General features: G+C 47.0%; 1 protein-coding gene across 1 annotated transcript in view; it reads right to left on the bottom strand.

Annotated features, from left to right (window-relative positions):
* The window catches only part of LOC119445433 (phosphatidylinositol 4,5-bisphosphate 3-kinase catalytic subunit beta isoform), a 102,730-nt gene extending 85,315 nt beyond the window's left edge, over positions 1–17,415 (bottom strand). Inside the window, exons 1-3 of the mRNA XM_037709718.2 lie at positions 17,096–17,415; positions 8,066–8,300; positions 4,383–4,614 (exon numbers count right to left, since the gene is read on the bottom strand). Of these exons, the coding sequence (XP_037565646.1) occupies positions 4,383–4,614; positions 8,066–8,215 (382 nt within the window). The 5' untranslated portion in view covers positions 8,216–8,300; positions 17,096–17,415. The remainder of the gene's footprint in view (positions 1–4,382; positions 4,615–8,065; positions 8,301–17,095) is intronic.
* Between the last annotated feature and the right edge of the window lie 662 nt (positions 17,416–18,077).

Raw genomic sequence — 18,077 nt, 5'->3', positions numbered from 1 at the left:
TTTCATGTACCACTGGTTATCTGCCCTACGTATTACACGGCCTGCCCAGGTTATTATCAACTAGAACGTCGGCTACCCCCGTTTGCTCTGATTCACAACACTTTCCTCCTGACTCAGCGTTACGCCTAACATTTTTCGTTCTATCGCTTGCTACGTGGTCCTTAACTTGTTGTTTTCAATGATTTTTGTCAACCTCCAAGTTTCTGCCGATATGTTAGTAACGGTAAAATGCAATGATTCTACACTTTTCTTTACAAGGCTAGTGGTAAGCTCCCGTCATTATTTAGTAACGTCTGCCGCATGCGCTCAAACTCATTTTTATACTTCTGTAACTTTTTTTACGAGCGCAAGCTCTTATAGGCTCATTTCCATTGCCGTTTCTGGTCGCGATGATGCCGCCGCCGCCACCCCGTAGCCGCTATCGCGGGAAATGCGCAAAAAAGTACCCGCTCTCCGCCGCGATCGAAACCAGGCCCGCTGCGTGGGAGTCCGATACTTTACCACGGAGCCACGCAAGCGCATGCTATCAGGCAGAAGAAACATTCCCTTTATACGCGCCCTGCGCCTCTGCGCTGGCGAGCCTAGGCAGGCGCGCACGCGCAGACGACCCAGCCTCCGACAGTATCGTGGCGCCATCTAGTTAACGTGCCTGCAACCGCCGCGTGCGATGAGATGCGATTCAGACGCAATGCGATTCAGACTAGGTGCGCAATCAACGCTATCCCCGTGTTAGATGTGCGCCACGTATTCTGGGTAGCTCTTCGGTACACGTTATGGCGTCTCCTCGCAAGGTACGAGCCGCTGATGAAGAAGCGAATCCTAGAGCTACGTGCGCGGCTACAACCAGGCATCATCGGGCTCAAACTGCTGTGCAGAGAGCATTGAAACCGCAGCTCACCGTCGCCGGGCGGACAGTTCAGATCGTTCTCGTCCAAATCGAGGCGAAGACACTTTGCCGCGAAGACCTTCTTGTGCGTGGTGCCAAAATTGGTGCTACTCTTGCGCCGCTCAACCAGCTTACGCTGTCACTGTGCTGCGTGTGCCGCACAGGCGTGTGATTTGTTTTCATAATCAGGGTCTCCTGTGAGTAAGTGCTCAAGATAATCGTACTCCTGCACCACTTCTAGAGGCTGACTGCCGGTCGTGAATTGTTCGATACTTGCCAGGCTATCAAACATTAACTTGTATTGTGCCTAATAATTTTGAACCCTTCTCTCAAATTTACTTGGCTAAGGTGCTCAATCATTTGTTGCAATTCGACCCCATTTTTGCTGAACACGACTCTGTCATCTACAAACCGAAGGTTGTTGAGATCATCACCATCATCATCATTATCAGCCTATATTTATGTCCACTGCAGGACGAAGGCCTCTCCCTGCAATCTCCAATTACCCCTGTCTTGCGCTAGCTGATTCCAACTTGCGCCTGCGCGTTTCCTAACTTCATCACTCCACGTAGTTTTCTGCCGTCCACGACTGCGCTTCCCTTCTCTTGGTATTTATTCTGTAACTCTAATGGTCTACCGGTTAGCCATCCTACGCATTACAGGGCCTGCCCAGCTCCACTTTTTCCGCTTAATGTCAGCTAGAATATCGGCTATCCCTGTTTGTTCTCTGATCCACACAACTCTCTTCCTGTCTCTTAACGTTAGGCCTAACATTTTATTGCGATAGCAATTATATGGACACTTCAACCGGATTTCTGCCATCGGCGTCGCCGTGAGGTTCCGTATAGATAAAATCTTCGCCGCGCGCCGTATGCCCCAGCGGAAGCGTGCGGGGACGTGCGCTATCGCGGAGAGCGAACGCACTCAATCTCCCACGCGCAAGCAAGGAAGCGGAAAGCCAGCGCCGGAGGGAGCAGGGGGGGGGGGGGGGCACTTCTCTGCCAACAACCGCGCTCGTCGCTCGTCCGCACAGTCTCTTATCTCTCCCACGCGCAAGCAAGGAAGCGGGAAGCCAGCGTCGGAGGAAGCGGGGGGGGGGGGGCGCATTTCTACTCTGCCAACAACCGCGCTCGTCGCTCGACCGCACCGTCTCTTATCTCCACACGGCTCTGACCTTTATGCACTGTGCATTCGCCGCTCAGTTTCTGTTGAAGCGATAGACCGCACGTACCTTCGCCCGCTGCAGCGTATGGGCTTGCTGCCAGCGTTTTGACAGTCGTTGTCTGCAGTCATTCAGTGTGATCTATTCATGTTTGTTTGTGCGCGCTCACACCACCCTTGTTCATTCAGTTAGTAATAGTCGGGCCACATTTTCCAACGCACGCTACACATGTAATGCTGCCCGGATCGGCAGTGCAGCGCTACAGGTGTGTCCCTTCGCACGCGCTGCCCACGGGAAGCGCTTCTCATCAACACCACCGTTTCACACGCGGCTTGTCGTGGTCATCGAGTCTCTCTTCATGTCGGTCTACTTACGCCGCAGCACACCTGCTTACTTAATCAGCTCATGTTTACTACAATTTACATTGCTACCAAAGCCGCTCACCTTACATCAGTATGACATTGCTGTGTTGCTATCGCATTCATTGCTTCGCCCTTAGGGCGAAACTGTGACATTTTTTCGTTCCATCGCTCTTTGTGCGGTCCTTAACTTGTTCTCGAGCTTCTTTGTTAACCCCCAAGTTTCTGCCCCATATGTTGGCACCGGTAGAATGCAATGATTTTACACTTTTCTTTTCAACTACAGTGGTAGTCTCCCAGTCAGGATTTGGCAATGCCTGCCGTATGCAATCTAGCCCAATTTTATTATTGTATAATTTTTTTCTCATGATCAGGGTCCCCTTTGAGTAATTGACCTAGATAAAGGTACTCCTTTACAGACTCTAGAGGCTGACCGGGGATCCTGAATTCTTGTTCCTTTGCCAGGCTATCCAACATTATCTTTGTCTTGAGCACATCAATCTTCAACCCCACTCTTACACTTTCTCGGTTAAGGTCTTCAATCATTTGCTGTAATTCGTCCCCATTGTTGATGAATAGGACAATGCCATCTGCAAACCGGAGGATGCTGAGATATTTGCTGTTGATTCCCGCTCCTAAGTCTTCCCAGGCTAAGAGCTTGGATACTTCCTCTAAGCATGCAGTGAATAGCATTGGAGAGATTGTGTCTCCTTGCCTGACTCCTTTCTTGATAGGTAACTTTCTACTTTTCTTGTTGAGAACCAAGGTTGCAGTGAAATCCTTGTAGATATTTGCCAATATATTCACGTATGCATCCTGTGCTCCTTGGTTACGTAATGTCGCTATGAGTGCTGGTATCTCTAATGATTCAAATGCTTTTTCACAATCTATGAAAGCCATATAGAGAGGTTGATTGTATTCCGCAGATTTCTTTATTACCTGGTTGATGACATGGATATGATCCATCGTAGAATATCCCTTCCTGAAGCCAGCCTGTTCTCTTGGTTGGCTGAAGTCAAGTGTTGCCCTGATTCCATTTGAAGTTACCTTGGTGAATATTTTATACAATACTGAGAGCAAGCTAATGGGTCTATAATTCATCAATTCTTTAACGTATCCCTTCTTATAAATGAGTGTAATGTTGGCGTCCTTCCAGCTTTCTGGTACTCTTGAAGTCGTGAGGCATTGCGTATAAAGGGCCACAAGCTTTTCAAGTATGATATATCCTCCATCTTTTATTAAATCGAGTGTTATTCCATCTTCTCCAGCAGCTTTTCCCCTGGTCATGTCTTTCAACGCCGTTCTAACTCCATCGCTAGTTATAGAAGGGAGGCCTCTGTATCCTGTTCATCACTACTTCGAATGAAAGTACCTTGGCTGCTCTGGTCACTGTACAGGTCAGCATAGAATTCTTCCGCTGCTTTTACTATGTCATCGAAATTGCTGATATTACCCTGCTTATCTTTCAGTGCATACATTTTGTCTTGTTCTATACCTAGTTTTTTTCTCACTTATTTCATGCTGCGTCCATATTTTACTGCTTCCTCAATCTTTTCCACATTTCAGATGTCCCTTACTTGCTGAAATATTCGCCCTTGATTCTCATTTCTAAGTCTTCCCAGGGTACTAGCTTGACTACTTCTTCTAAGTATCCATTGAATAACTTTGGAGAAATTGTGTCTCCTTCCCTGGCCCCCTTCTTTTTGGGTACTTTCCCAGTTTTTTATAGAGAATTGAGTTAGGTGTGGAGCGTTTGTAGGTATTTGCCAAGATATTCCCATATACTTTCTGTACTCCTTGCTTACGCAATGCCTTCATGACTGACTGCTGGTATCTCTACCGAATCAAATGCATTTTCATATTCTATACAAGCCATAATTACATGATTTTTAAGGTGCGAGCTGATCTACTCTTTGGTGTCTAGCAAAGTGACCGGCTATGAGAAACCAACAAACCAAAAAAAAAAAACGCGCACCTTTCCCGATGAGCAGTCCAATCTGCGTGTTGACGGCTCGGTCGGCCTTGTCCGCGCGCCGGTCGACGAGCCTGAGGAGCGCCTGGAAGGGCCGCACGTCGCACAGCCGCCGCTCTTCGTCGGCGAACTCCTCCCGCTCCGAGGTCCGCTCGCTGACGCACGTGAACACGTACGCGTTGCGGTCGCGCAGCACTCGGTACAGGGGCAGTTGCTGCGCCTCGCGCCATGTCGACTGCGTCACAATGCGCCGACAAGGGGAGCACAGAGAACCATGCTGGTTACACTAGGTGGGTGACTCCCTAGACATTTAACAAGCATTGAAGAGTTGCAAATTTTTCCTAAGAAAACCATGTTGGCGACATTGGCATTGAACAGAGAATGGGCGAGCTCCATTGCCTGCGTGACGTTGTTTTTTATATTTTGTAGACATACGAAAAGAATGACGGCACAAATGAATACCGAAGCATACGTTCACCCTGGAAACTTAAGCACTCGAGCTAGGTACGCTCTGTAGAATCCGCTTTGTCTCAGCAGTCCAAGATACCCACCTCAACGTCATAGGAATTGCATGTTCACGTTGCTGGCCGCACGCACAAGCGCAGCTTCCTTCGCCCAACAACTAAGCTAGATCGACCCTCTCTTTGCCTCAAAGCGGACCAGCCGAACACGCTAGTATGCAGTTAGAAAATCTGGGCAAGCATTTCCAGCTGTGCAGAGTGATGGAACTTAATGCAAGGTTAAACAAATATCAGCGGGTCGTCATTTTGCTTTCACCTTTTCTTATATTTGCAGGCCTAAAGTGCGACAAGAACAAAATTGACGTCTAATCTAAGTCGTCCTCGTTTACGGCTGGCATGCTTTAATTCATCATTATCATCACTAGCTATTAGAGCACTGCACGGGCCGATTTTTGCGGCCCGGGCCCGGCCCGGGCCCGTTTTTACATTGGGCGGCCCGCCCGAGCCCGATCAAAACTTTTATGGCGAGACCCGGGCCCGGCCCGGGCCCGGAAATAATCTACGTTACCCGCCCGGCCCGGCCCGCCACCCCTTTAACTTAAGTCCGAGCCCGGCCCGAGCCCGGCTCGAACCGGCACGAACCCGGCCCGAGACCGAAAAATACATGTTTTTCAGATTTGAGAAGCCCGAGAATAACTCGCAGAAAGCCCGAGCCCAGCCCGGGCCTGAGTCAAAAACCCGAGCCCGGCCCGGGCCCGGGTCAAAAAGCACACGCCGTGCCCGAGCCCGGCCCGAGCCCGTGAAAAAACTGCTCTACCCGGCCCGGCCCGGCCCGTGGGCCGGGCCGGGCCCGGGCTTTCGGGTAAGCCCGAGCCCGTGCAGTGCTCTACTAGCTATTCCACGCATCGCCTTTGATTTCCACAAGTACAAGTCACGAGCTTATAAAATAAACTGCGGCCTAGCGTTTCTGTAATAAAAAAGTGGCATGGAAAATTTTCCTCGAAGCAAAGTCCACAAGTGGATCGCACCGGCGTCCGGACAAAACGGATGCCCCTTTTAATTGCATCGTAACATTTTTTCGCTATTAATTGTTTCTCTCGCTGAATATAAGAAGGCTCTTACAATAGCTTACGGTATACAAATATTCACAATTAAGGGCAGTTACCGCTTCCAAGCAATCCTTTCTGAAAAGGACGATTCGTACAAAGACGTGCACGGCAATATTGCCTAGTAAAGAAGGACTTATTTAGGTTTTAGTGGCCACAAAAATATCACGAACTTAATGTTCATTCATTGCAACGATCATCTTGGGACTACTGAAAGCAGTAACTTGTGAAGACAAGAGAAGTAAATGTTGCCTCCAACCTATCCGAGCGTCATAGTGTTGGGCCAGCTGCTTCTGTTCAGCGCTTTGTTCAGGTGAGTTTTTCTTCGTCATAATATCAACTCTTCTGTTTAGGGGACAAAAAACTTGATGGATGACAAGGAACACTGCACTGCGATAACTTGGACTATAGATACAGATTCAATATGGCTTACTGAAGCCCTAGTTCATGCGTACTTGACGAAAAACAAAAGACAACACAAAAGAAAAGGGCGTTGACACTGGACGAGCGCTTGCACCGTGTGCGGTGCCCACTTTTTTTTTCTTCATGATGTGTGTTTTTTTTGTGCTTGTAATTATGTCAAATATGCACAGGGGACACAGTTGCTTACATTTCTGGTATTTTGTAGTTATAACTATTTAAATTTATTACACACAAGTTTATTGGATACCCGATATATGTTAAACGTAAAGTTTTTTACAGCCAATTAACTACCGGATTGTATTGCTCTTATGAAGGGTTCTACAGCGCAGTCGTTCTGCAGAGCAAACTGTTGTCACTTCTTACCTGTCGATGTCCCTCTCATTGCATGCATCATTCGCTTTAGTTAACACCGATAAACATTATTTTTTAAATTGCTTGAAATGCTGTGCTACCGGGCGACAAGATTTCAGTCTTAGCTTCGAATGTGAAAAACGGGTGGTTATACATTTTTTTTATTTGAATGCTTGTGAACTAACTCAGTCACTCGTTGTGCCTTTGGGCTGTTAGAAGAGTATTCTCAGATATTGTCGATAACGAGTGGTACCGCAACATTACAGTGCCCCAGTACTAACGAGGCTGAGCAACTCTGAGGTCCTGGAGTGAATATTATAGGCCACGTGTTGCTGCTTTCTACTGTGAGACGTATATTCTTCAGTCTGAACAATTCAACATAATATATGTCAGCGTTTGCACATGACACGTTATTTTGGCACAGCACGGATGCTTCGTTTGCACTGATAGGCTTTCGAATTGCGATTTGTCAATACGCTGCTCAAATCATGAAGCAAAACTAGAAGCTCGTATGTTGTACGCTTCTATCTCGAAAACACCGCGGTTACAGAGCGGCTGATGAAGCTCTAGCAAACTCGATGAAACTCTAGTGCACACAGTACCTTCGTACGTTTGTACAGTAAGCTGCTTCTAAGGCAAGAGTCTTATATGCGTTCCTAATGGTGGATGTGCTTTAGTAAGCTTCACGGCAATGCTGATATTTAGTGCCGCAATATTATCTAGCATTCGAAAATAAAATTATACCGGCAAACAGATACCTCAGCAGAGGACCTGAGATTATGCTAAAGCAGCCAGTCCAGGACCTCTAAGGCTACCAAGGGGCAGCGGGAGGTTCAATTCTAAAACCAGGTCAGTCCCATGTTTGGGGCGGTAGATGCCGGAGCGTACAGGGGTGTTTCGCATACAAGATTGCGGGCAACTGATTTATACAGCCCGGGCACCAGTCCGGGTGCCATCTTGAGTAACCCCGTGGCCCCTTTGGCGTCCTTGAGGCACCGCGAAAGTTTACTAAATATTGACACGTTGTTCACTGTTAGTAGTACAGCAAATTATCACTTCCCTTCAATGCAATACACTGCGTATGTTTCATTGTACTACATATGTGCATTGTGGTGAAGGTATATATGTTGTTTGTCGCTTTTAAACGTTTTTTGTTGTAGACACAATGCTCCATTTATGGACGCTATGCCGAAATCTCCTGTCCTAAACTCCTTGTAGACTTTAGAACCCTAAGCGTTCCATGAAATTGGCCGCTGGTACCAATTAGGCCACATTGGTCGCTTTCGCTGTAGCTTTCAAGCTTTTGAAAGTGGTGACTGCTGTCGCCTATGATTACCCCGCGTACCTCCTTAACTTGCTCGAGCGTGGACTCCTTGTGGACCTGGAGCAGGAGTATGAGGCCGTTGGGCAGAAGTACGGTGACATCGACGAGGGAGTCTGCTGGTCCCGAGATCCAGGGGTCCTCCAGCAGGTGACCACTGCCTGGAGGGATCATGGCGCCGGCTAGGCCTCATGCCGCACCGCGAGGGCCGGCACCTACAGGGCAGTTGTTGGATCACACGGCGAGAGGCAGTAGCGTCCTGCTATCGGTTAAGAAAAATAAAAAAGAGCTGCTTTAACTTCGACAGCAAAGATGAGTCACGAAAAATGCATGTTTGATATTCGAGGGCAATGAAGCCACAGAGAAATATCAAATAATTTTCCACAGTCAATAAGCTTTGGTTAAGTGACATGCTTGAACAACCATGAGCTATTTTGACTCCTTTCTGGCGCAACAAATATGCCTCGTACCGCGAGTTGCCTGGACATCACTAAGCGTGCGATAACTGAGCGTGAGCGTCTCTAGCGATGAGCGTGCACTCAATGGAAACAGCAGTATCGCGTGAGCGTTGCGAAGTTGAACATTTCCTTTCTTTTGAACAGGGTCTTCTGCCGCAGTCATGATGGTATCGTCAGTTCCATTAAACGGGAGCAAAATAAGAATTTGCGAGTCCTATTAAAGCGACGCCGCCAGGTCTAACAAAATGTGCGTTAATCGGGTTGTCATCAACACAAGCCAACTTATGTACATCCCTGGAGACGAACGCCTTCCAATGATCCCAAATGCCCCACATCGTTTCTCAGCCAATTATATCCTATTATTGAAAGTTTTCTAATCTCATGACACTAGTTAATCCTGCGGTATGTTTGCCGTCACCTAACATCCATTGTGTTACTCGAACAGGCCACTGGTTATCAGCCCAACTTTGCCTTTCCTTCTTAATCTCAACAGGAATATAGTGGACCTGCATTGGCTCTCGGATATGCACTACTCTTTCCCATATTTTAGCGTTCCGATCATCATTCTTCCTTCTCCTTTTATTTGGAGGTTCACAACTACCACTGAAGTTTGACTGTTATTGTCCATGTTTCGGCGAGCAGGAATAGGTGAAATATAACTAGTATAACAGCATTTACACGCTATCGATAAGTAGTCATAACCTATGAATACTTGGCATATTCACTCAAGTCAAGTTTTACTCCCATAGCAATTTCTTCCTCACTTTCCGAGTTTTCTGTATCTACCTCTCCAAGAGGTAAACATAATCCATCATACTCTTCTAGCTCAAGGAAACTACAAGCACGAAGACGAACACGCAGGCTCGTTCCTCCACTCCTGCACTGTCTCACACCGCTATTTTGTTCCTTGTTCGAGTCATGTTCTTACCCAATCGCAGTAAGAATAAACTTCGCCAACAATACCAATTTCACGAATTTTTAGAGCTACTTTACTTTTTCAAGAGGCCGACTAACATACAGGAACTGTTCATTGCCAGGCTGTTGCCCATTACTTTTCTTTTAATGCGATTAGCGTTATTAGGGCACTTCACGGACTTTTCGGGATCTATCTATGTAGTGCATGGTAAAATGGTTAGATCATTAGGCTGCTGTGCTCATAGAACAGGGCTCGAGACCAATCATGGTACCTCTGCCAACTGGCCATCGCTGCAAGCGTGTTCGAACTCGCTGGGCACAGCAAGCGGCTCAAGTTAAGGTGCGCCGGCGTCGCCCTGTACAAAAACCTTCTTATTCGTCATTCTCGTTCTCATACGATCGAATTCATTACGCTACGTCTGTGGTCCCAAGTTAACGATACACAAGTGCACAACAGAGTCGGAGTCGTCTGCGTGGCTCACACCACGTACAACGGCGAAAACATCGCCGTCTTGGCCTTCGACGCCAGTGCCACAGTCACCAAGGAGATGGTGCAGCGATTCATGCCAGTGCACGTAGTGGGTTACAGCAACACTTCGTTCATACCTTGCTACGACAACGCTCGGGAATGAGACATGCCGCTCGCCGTCTGCGGAGAATTCAGCATTGACCTCTCGAAGCCCGAAAACGCGTGGTTCCCGGATTACATGAGGAAGACATTTGGCGCCCAGTGGGCTTCCCTCGACCGGGTACCTGCGGCGAGGACCAACGGTGTGCTCGACGATATCCTTGTGCGCGGAATCAGACACATTAGACCTCACACGTGTGCATTGTACTTCTCTATGCATTGCCCTCTACTCATCTCCATGAGCGACAGGCGAGAAGACGAAGCCCTATTGTCTGGTAGGGCTGCCGAGCCGATGGACATTTCGACCTAAACTGTACAGATATAGATAACATACATATCATCTGTGTATATTAAAATGTGCAATACCGTGTTTAAAATGCATGTAGAAAGCAACCAAATCATAAAATAATTAAGCTCTGCTGCAATTGTACATATCATACGACCCTGTCTCTGTCTCGTTAATTCCACCATCACAAGATTCATCACGAGATAATCCAGATATGCTGGGATGACTTTTTTGGTCACGAGGACGTCTGGACACAGCATACAACATATTGCTTTAAAAGTTTGCGATCACATATAAAAAACACTTTCTATACAAGCAACACCGTCCCAGAGCGTCTAGAAAGCCATCGATGACACGAGAACTTCCGAAAAGAAAAAACGAAAAAAAAACGTGAAAAGCTACACGCTAAGTTCATTAGAACACGAGACGATTCTAACGATAAAAAGGTTTGAGGTGTTTCCGAATCATTTCAACAAGGAAAAAGAAAAAGCTAGAAACAACTACTTTATGAGTACATTTTTTATCTTGTGGAGGTAACACCGGTAAGCCATATAAATATAACTTAACGATACAGTGGGCGATAACAAAACTCAAACCCAATATAAAAAATTGCAGTTGAAGAGCGCTTACTAGCAGGATGTAAAGTGGCAAATGCGTTTAATGACTACTTTGTAAACAAAGGTGTCATCACCTGCATTTCTTTCGACAAACCTTCGTTTCGCTCTAACAAGCACACGATTTTCTTTCGCCCAACTACTACTGCTGAAATATGTTCTTTTTTCATGAGGATGAAGAAACCCATGAAAAAGCCCATAAAACAAGTAATCTGCGATATCGCACCAGTTTTAGCAGACATTTATAGCTTTTTCATCTCAAAAGGCATTTTCCCGCCAGAATGAAAGTAGCCCAGGACATTGCATTGCACAAAAAAAGGAGATAAGCTAAACATTCTAAATCGCCCCTCAATTTCAGTCTTGAGCACGTTCTCCAAAGGATTTTAAAAAAATAATTCTTGACCAAAAATCTTCATTGTTTTAACAAGTACAAAATAATTTCGAAAGCCCTGTATGGCTTCAGAACGGCAAATCAACGGAACTAGCACTCCTGGATAAGAAAGAATTCGAAAATAAGCAAATAAGATTAGGCATATTTGTACATTTCACGCAGCATTTGATCATATCAATAGCAATTTATTGACCAGTAAACTAGAAAGATATGGCATTGGGGGTATACAACTTCGGCTAATAAAATCTTATCTAAGCCGTAGGCAGCAATTTGTATTGTACTCACACCTACTGCATACGGCCTGCAGCCGCGATTTTATCGCACTTGGACTTTATACGGTACATCACGGCTACGGCGAATACGATGGCAAAAATTCACCTGGGCTGTCCATAAAACTGCTTTCACAACAAAATTTAAAATTTTGAGAAATTCGGCAACAGCGTGCGCGTGCTATGTTCGGCAGTGGGCAGAGCAGTACCTGTTGCGGTGACTCAGTGGCTATGGCGTTTTCCTACTGATCACGGCGGGAGGCGGGCCGCCGAGTCCATATTACAATGTGGGCGGCATGCAGTAACGCCCGTGTACTGTACTTTCGGTGCACGTTAACGAAGCCCAGGTAATAAAAATTCATTCAGAATCCTTCACTCCAGCGTTCCTCAAAAGTCAAAGCGCAATTTAAATGGCATATAAAGCTCAGAGGTGTAAGGTACTGGAAGTTGTAGAAAAATGCATGCTCTAGAATGAAAGGTTGAGGATTTTTTGTACGAATAATTTCTTTCTGCATAAGCTGCAAAAGTAACAAACGACGAATACAAGTTGTCGTACCTGTGGAGCATCATAATCAGTTTCCAAAGTTCTAAACATATATTGAGGCATAGCCGCTTATGTGCAGCCATCCTATAGAGAAAAATCATCACCATCATCAGCCTATATTTATGTCCACTGCAGGGTGAAGGCCTCTCCCTGCCATCTCCAAAAACCCCTGGATTGCGCTAGCTGATTCCAATTTGCGCGTGCAATGTTCCTAACTTCATTACCCCACCTAGTTTTCTGCCATCCTCGACTGCGCTTCCCTTCTCTTGGTATCCATTCTGTAACACTAATGGTTCGCCGCTTATCCATCCTCCGCATTACATGGCCTGCACAGCTCCATTTTTTCCTCTTGATGTCAACTAGAATATTGCCTCTCTGTTAGAGCACTGCACGGGCCGATTTTTGCGGCCCGGGCCCGGCCCGGGCCCGTTTTTACATTGGGCGGCCCGCCCGAGCCCGATCTAAACTTTTATGGCGAGACCCGGGCCCGGCCCGGGCCCGGAAATAATCTACGTTACCCGCCCGGCCCGGCCCGCCACCCCTTTACCTTAAGCCCGAGCCCGGCCCGAGCCCGACTCGAAACTGGCCCGAACCCGGCCCGAGACCAAAAAATACATGTTTTTCAGAGTTGAGAAGCCCGAGAATAACTCGCAGAAAGCCCGAGCCCGGCCCGGGCCCGCGTCAAAAAACCTGAGCCCGGCCCGGGCCCGGGTCAAAAAGCACACGCCGTGCCCGAGCCCGGCCCGAGCCCGTGAAAAAACTGCTCTACCCGGCCCGGCCCGGCCCACGGGCCGGGCCGGGCCCGGGCTTTCGGGTAGCCCGAGCCCGTGCAGTGCTCTACTCTCTGTATCCCCGTTTGCTCTCTGATCCCTACCACTCTCTTTCTGTCTCTTAAAGTTAGGCCTAACATTTTTCGTTCCATCGTTCTTTGTGCGGTCCTTAACTTGTTCTAGAGATTCTTTGTTAACTTCCAAGTTTCTGCCCCATATATTAACACCGGTAGAATGCAATAATTGTTACCTTTTCTTTTCAGCGACAGTGGTAAGCTTCCAGTCAGGAGTTGGTAATGCGTACGGTATGCACGCCAATCCAATTTTATTGTTCTATAAATTTTCCCAGGTTCACAGGTTCCCCTGTGAGTAACTGACCTAGATAAACGTACTCCTTTAAAGACTCCAGAGGCTGACTTGCGATCCTGAATTCTTGTTTCCTTGTGAGGCTATTGACATTATATTTGTCTTCTGTATATTAATCTCCAACCCCACTCTTACGCTTTCTCGGTTAAGGTCCTCAATAATTTGTTTGAATTTGTCCTCATTGTCGCTGAATAAGACAATGTCATCTGCAAACCGAAGCCTGCTGAGATATTCGCCGTTGACGCTCACTCCTAAGCCTTCCCAGTCTAAGAGCTTGAATACTTCTTCTAAGCATGCAGTGAATAGCATTTCACAATAGCATTGGAGAGACTGTGTCTCCTTGCCTGACCCCTTTCTAGATAGGTAACTTTCTACTTTTCTTGTGGAGAACCAAGATTGCAGTGCAATCCTTGTAGATATTTGCCAAGATATTCACGTATGCCTCGTGTATTCCTTGGTTGCGTAATGCCTCTATGACTGCTGGTATCTCTACTGAATCGAATGCTTTTTCGTAATCTATGAAAGCCACATAGAGAGGTTGATTGTACTCCGCGGATATCTCTATTACCAGGTTGATGACATGAATATGATCCATCGTAGAATATCCCTTCCTGAAGCCAGCCTGTTCTCTTCGTTGGCTGAAGTCAAGTGTTGCCCTGGTTCTATTTGAAGTTACCTTGGCGAATATTTTATACAATACTGAAAGCTAGCTAATGGGTCTATATTTCTTCAATTCTTTAATGCCTCCCATCTTATGGATTAGTATAATGTTGGCGGTCTTCCAGCTCTCTGGTACAATTGAAGTCGTGAGGCATTGCGTATAAAGGGCCGCAAGCTTTTCAAGCATGATGTCTCCTCCATCTTTGATTAAATCGACTGTTATTCCATCTTCTCCAGCAGCTTTTTCCCTGGTCATGTCTTGCAAGGCCCTTCTAACTTCATCGCTAGTTATTGGAAGAGCCTCTGTATCCTGTTCATCACTACTTCGAATGAAAGTAGCTTGGCTGCTCTGGTCACTGTACAGGTCAGTATAGAATTCTTCCGCTGCTTTTATTATGTCATCGAAAGTGCTAATGATATTACCCTGCCTATCTTTCAGTGCAGGCATATTTCCTTGTCCTATGCCAAGTTTTCTTCTCCCTGATTTCATGCTGTGTCCATATTTTACTGCTTCCTCAATCTTTCCCATGTTATAATTTCAAATATCCCTTACTTTCTTGTTGATCAGTTTTGACAGTTCAGCGAATTCTATCTGATCTCTCGAGTTTGCCACTTTCATGTTTTGTCATTTCTTTATTACGTCCTTTGTTACTTGGGAGAGCTTACCTACTGGTTGCCTTGGTGCATTACATCCCATTTCAATTGATTCTTCTGAGATCAGCCTACTTACGATTTCATTCATTACTTCTATGTTGTCTTCATCTTCCTGTTCTGAAGCTGCATATTTGTTTGCAAGCACCAGTCGGAATTGGTCTGAATTAACTCTTTCTGCGTCTACGTTGGCTTGTTTCTTCTTCACAAATTTTATTCTTTTTCTCTTCAAATTGGGAGAAATCCTAGACCTCACTAACCTATGGTCACTGCACTTTACCCTACCTAACACTTCTACATCTTGAACTAGGCTGGGATCGGCAGAGAGTATGAAATCTATTTCATGTCTTGCTTCTCCATTAGGGCTTTTCCAGAGAAACATACTTATGTAAAGAGCGGACACTCGAGCCGTTACGCGGTCGAGGATATAAGGGTTTGACCACCCGCTAGATGGCGTAGCGATGTCCGCTTCCACTTATCCTCAAAGGTAGACAGCTTATCATACATCCACCGGGTTACGTCCACACGTCCCGTTTCCATAGATACGTTGATATTGCGCCGGTCATGTGCCGCTGGTTACGACCACTCCTACGCGCTTTTCAATGCGTCGTCTTGCTTTTGCGGTGAGCGGTTTCTATTTGTATGCGGAAATAATTTTGCTGTTTCATGCGTTAAGAACATCGCTAGCAAGGCGTTTGTTGAGCGCATTTTGCACGGGTAGCATGGAATATGAGCCGTGGCGTCCGTTTACCATGCAGCCACCCGTTTGTTTTTGTACCCGTCTTTTGCGGAGCAGCATGTGCATTACTTCGAACGTGTAAGTTTCCAAAAGTTATTCGCAACACGTTCGGTTTAAGGCACAGAATTTGTTATCTGTGGCTCACTATAGATCTGTGGCGGTAGAACTATAGACCTCAACGATCAATGGCTGACATGGGAAAGGAAATGCAACAAGTAAACCACGCGCATCAAAGCCCCCGCAGTCACCCAATCTACAGTGCCTAGAATATACTTACGTAATTATATTCTATGCACTGTACCCAATCCACACAACAGCCAGCCACGCCACCACCGCCGCGCAAATCTAGAATGCCGCGCCTACCTTTGCATGACATCAAGATCGTCTACAGCCCACAAGCTGGCCTTGAACTCGCCAAATGGTCACTTGTCGCAGTCACTCACGCAGTCGGAAGAGCCAGCGGTATAATGCAAAAACAATTCCACGACAGCGTCCGCGTACAAATGCAAAAAGAAAAAAACCTCATTATTGCAAGTACAGCCAACAAGACCTACGCTTAAAACTTGGCCAAGATCAGCAACATACAGCCTGGAGGCAGCATTTACAACGTGAAAGTCAACTTGCGTCTACCCGAAGATGTTAGCAAAGGCGTTATTTACGGCATCACGCCTGGGACCTGCAGTGCGGAGCTAATGGGTGGAATGCGAGTGCTCTTCACAAAAAAGCCAATAAAAGAAACTGATTTTACGAAAACAACGACAATGTAACGCTGAACCACCAGCATATCTTGACAGACACACCATCTAAACTTATAAGAAAATCGAAAAAATTTTATAGTTTTTTATCGTGCTCTAATGTTGCATTTTCGTCCGTCCGGTCGTTACTTTGTGATAGACGTCTTTTTCGCGGCATTACGTAACTTTTCTAGTTTACGTATAAGACGCGACCGCAGTTAAGGCAAACCGTAATCCGGAATCCGGCATAGAATTGCAAGCAAAGCACAAAATTTCATCATATTTGGATACGCCTAACATGAAAAGGGCATCGAGCCGGCATGAATATGTTAAATTAGACTAGCAAACTTTGTTATATTCCAACTGCACCGATGACACGCATGACTTGCAGACCAGAGAAAACTACAGCGCCAACGGCAGCCGACTTGCATTGCAGTATCTTGCATATTTGCGCAATCGAGAAGTTGCGCCATTCCAGCGAGCGTTTTAAGGCAAGAAGCTGGATGTAGCTTGAACGTATGGTAGCTGCGTTATTTCACTGAAGCGCACTATACTCGATAAAAGGAATTATCAGAGGCCAAGGTAGTACTCCATAATATTGCGAATGCTTGGCCAGGAGCAAACGCTTCTCTCATACTTCTGCGTTTTTTCATCACGTGGACCTCCGAACACGGCCGCATGGCGGATTTACTGGCGAAACCAGTTTCAGGGCAATCCTCAAAAAAGAACATCGGTAGTTGCTGTTGGCCACAAGACCAGGCAGGGCATTTGTCCTTTTTATTAAAGGCGACCCAGGAGATGGCGAGGGAAAACGAAATACAAGTTTTTTCATTTAATTAAACATGGCGTTCATTGGCCCAGAAGTATGGCATCAACCAGTCGGGAGACATTAAAGGGCCATCGTTTCGCATACAAAAGAGGCTAAGCCTGATAAAAAAGCAAGAAAAAAAGCGTGTTGCTTTGGGGAGGGGCAAACACACTCACCCACCCAGATTTAGAGCCCGCTCTTCCCCCCAAGAGGTCCCTCACCTGACGTCAGTGATCCCTTTCGGCAAGAATTACTAGCGGCGATGACAACGGCGACGAGGAATCCAGGAGGCAGCAGCCTCGGCGAGCACGCGAAGCAGCGTTCGACAAATGCGCGCGCTCGCGTCGCAAAACCGCGAACAAATCGACCGCGGCACTTCGTGGCAGCGACGGAGAGGCGGCGGCGATTCGCAGCTCGCGGTTTCCGCCACGTTCTATCGAAAAGGAAGCGTTTTGAAAGTACGGGTACGTTGCCGCTTTAGAAGGAGGGGTGAGAGAGGGGATATCCTGTTTCCCTTTGGAAGCCGCACGGCCGCAGGGCGGAAGGTTACGAGAGACACGTGCGGGGCCGCTAGACGACGCTCCGGAGCCCACCCGCTAACAAATCGCTGTCGCGGTTACTGCTGCTACTAGCTCTAAAAGGCCGTTACTGTAGCCTCGCTGGCAAACGTCGGCTCGCACCGGCGGAGCCATTGTGTCGCTCTCTCGCGCAACGTTCAGCGCGACGAGGCAGAGAGTGTTGAGAGAGCGCGCATCGACACCGCGTAAACACAAACAGCAAACTTTGGCCCGCTACGGCGTTGAGTGACGAGAGGGAAACTTGACGCCAGCCTCTGCCCTACAGCGACGAACGGCTGATGCCGCATGACGCGTTCCGACTCCCTTCCCCGCAGCGGGAGGCACGTGTTCGCACTCTGCTGTATCCGTCATCGTTGCGCTTCGACAAAACATCCTCCGATCGCTGAGGCCAGAAGCAGTTTGTAAACACGACACGGAGCATAACAGTGCTTTAATGATGGTTGATTTATTGGCGGAGCGATTGCTTGACTGATTGATTGGCAGACTCAATGACTGAGTGACTGACTGACTGACTGAAAGAATGAATGATTGAATGAATGAATGAATGGATAATCCATGAATTTGCGCGCCTGGGCAAAGTGCCTGTTCGGCCGAGGTTTTGCAAAGTAAGAGTTTGCACTGTGCC

The sequence above is a fragment of the Dermacentor silvarum genome, chromosome 3, assembly GCF_013339745.2.
Source record: "Dermacentor silvarum isolate Dsil-2018 chromosome 3, BIME_Dsil_1.4, whole genome shotgun sequence".
NCBI classification, from domain to species: domain Eukaryota; kingdom Metazoa; phylum Arthropoda; class Arachnida; order Ixodida; family Ixodidae; genus Dermacentor; species Dermacentor silvarum.
The sequence above is the reverse complement of the archived record's forward strand: the minus strand, read 5'-3'. Positions and strand labels throughout refer to the sequence as shown.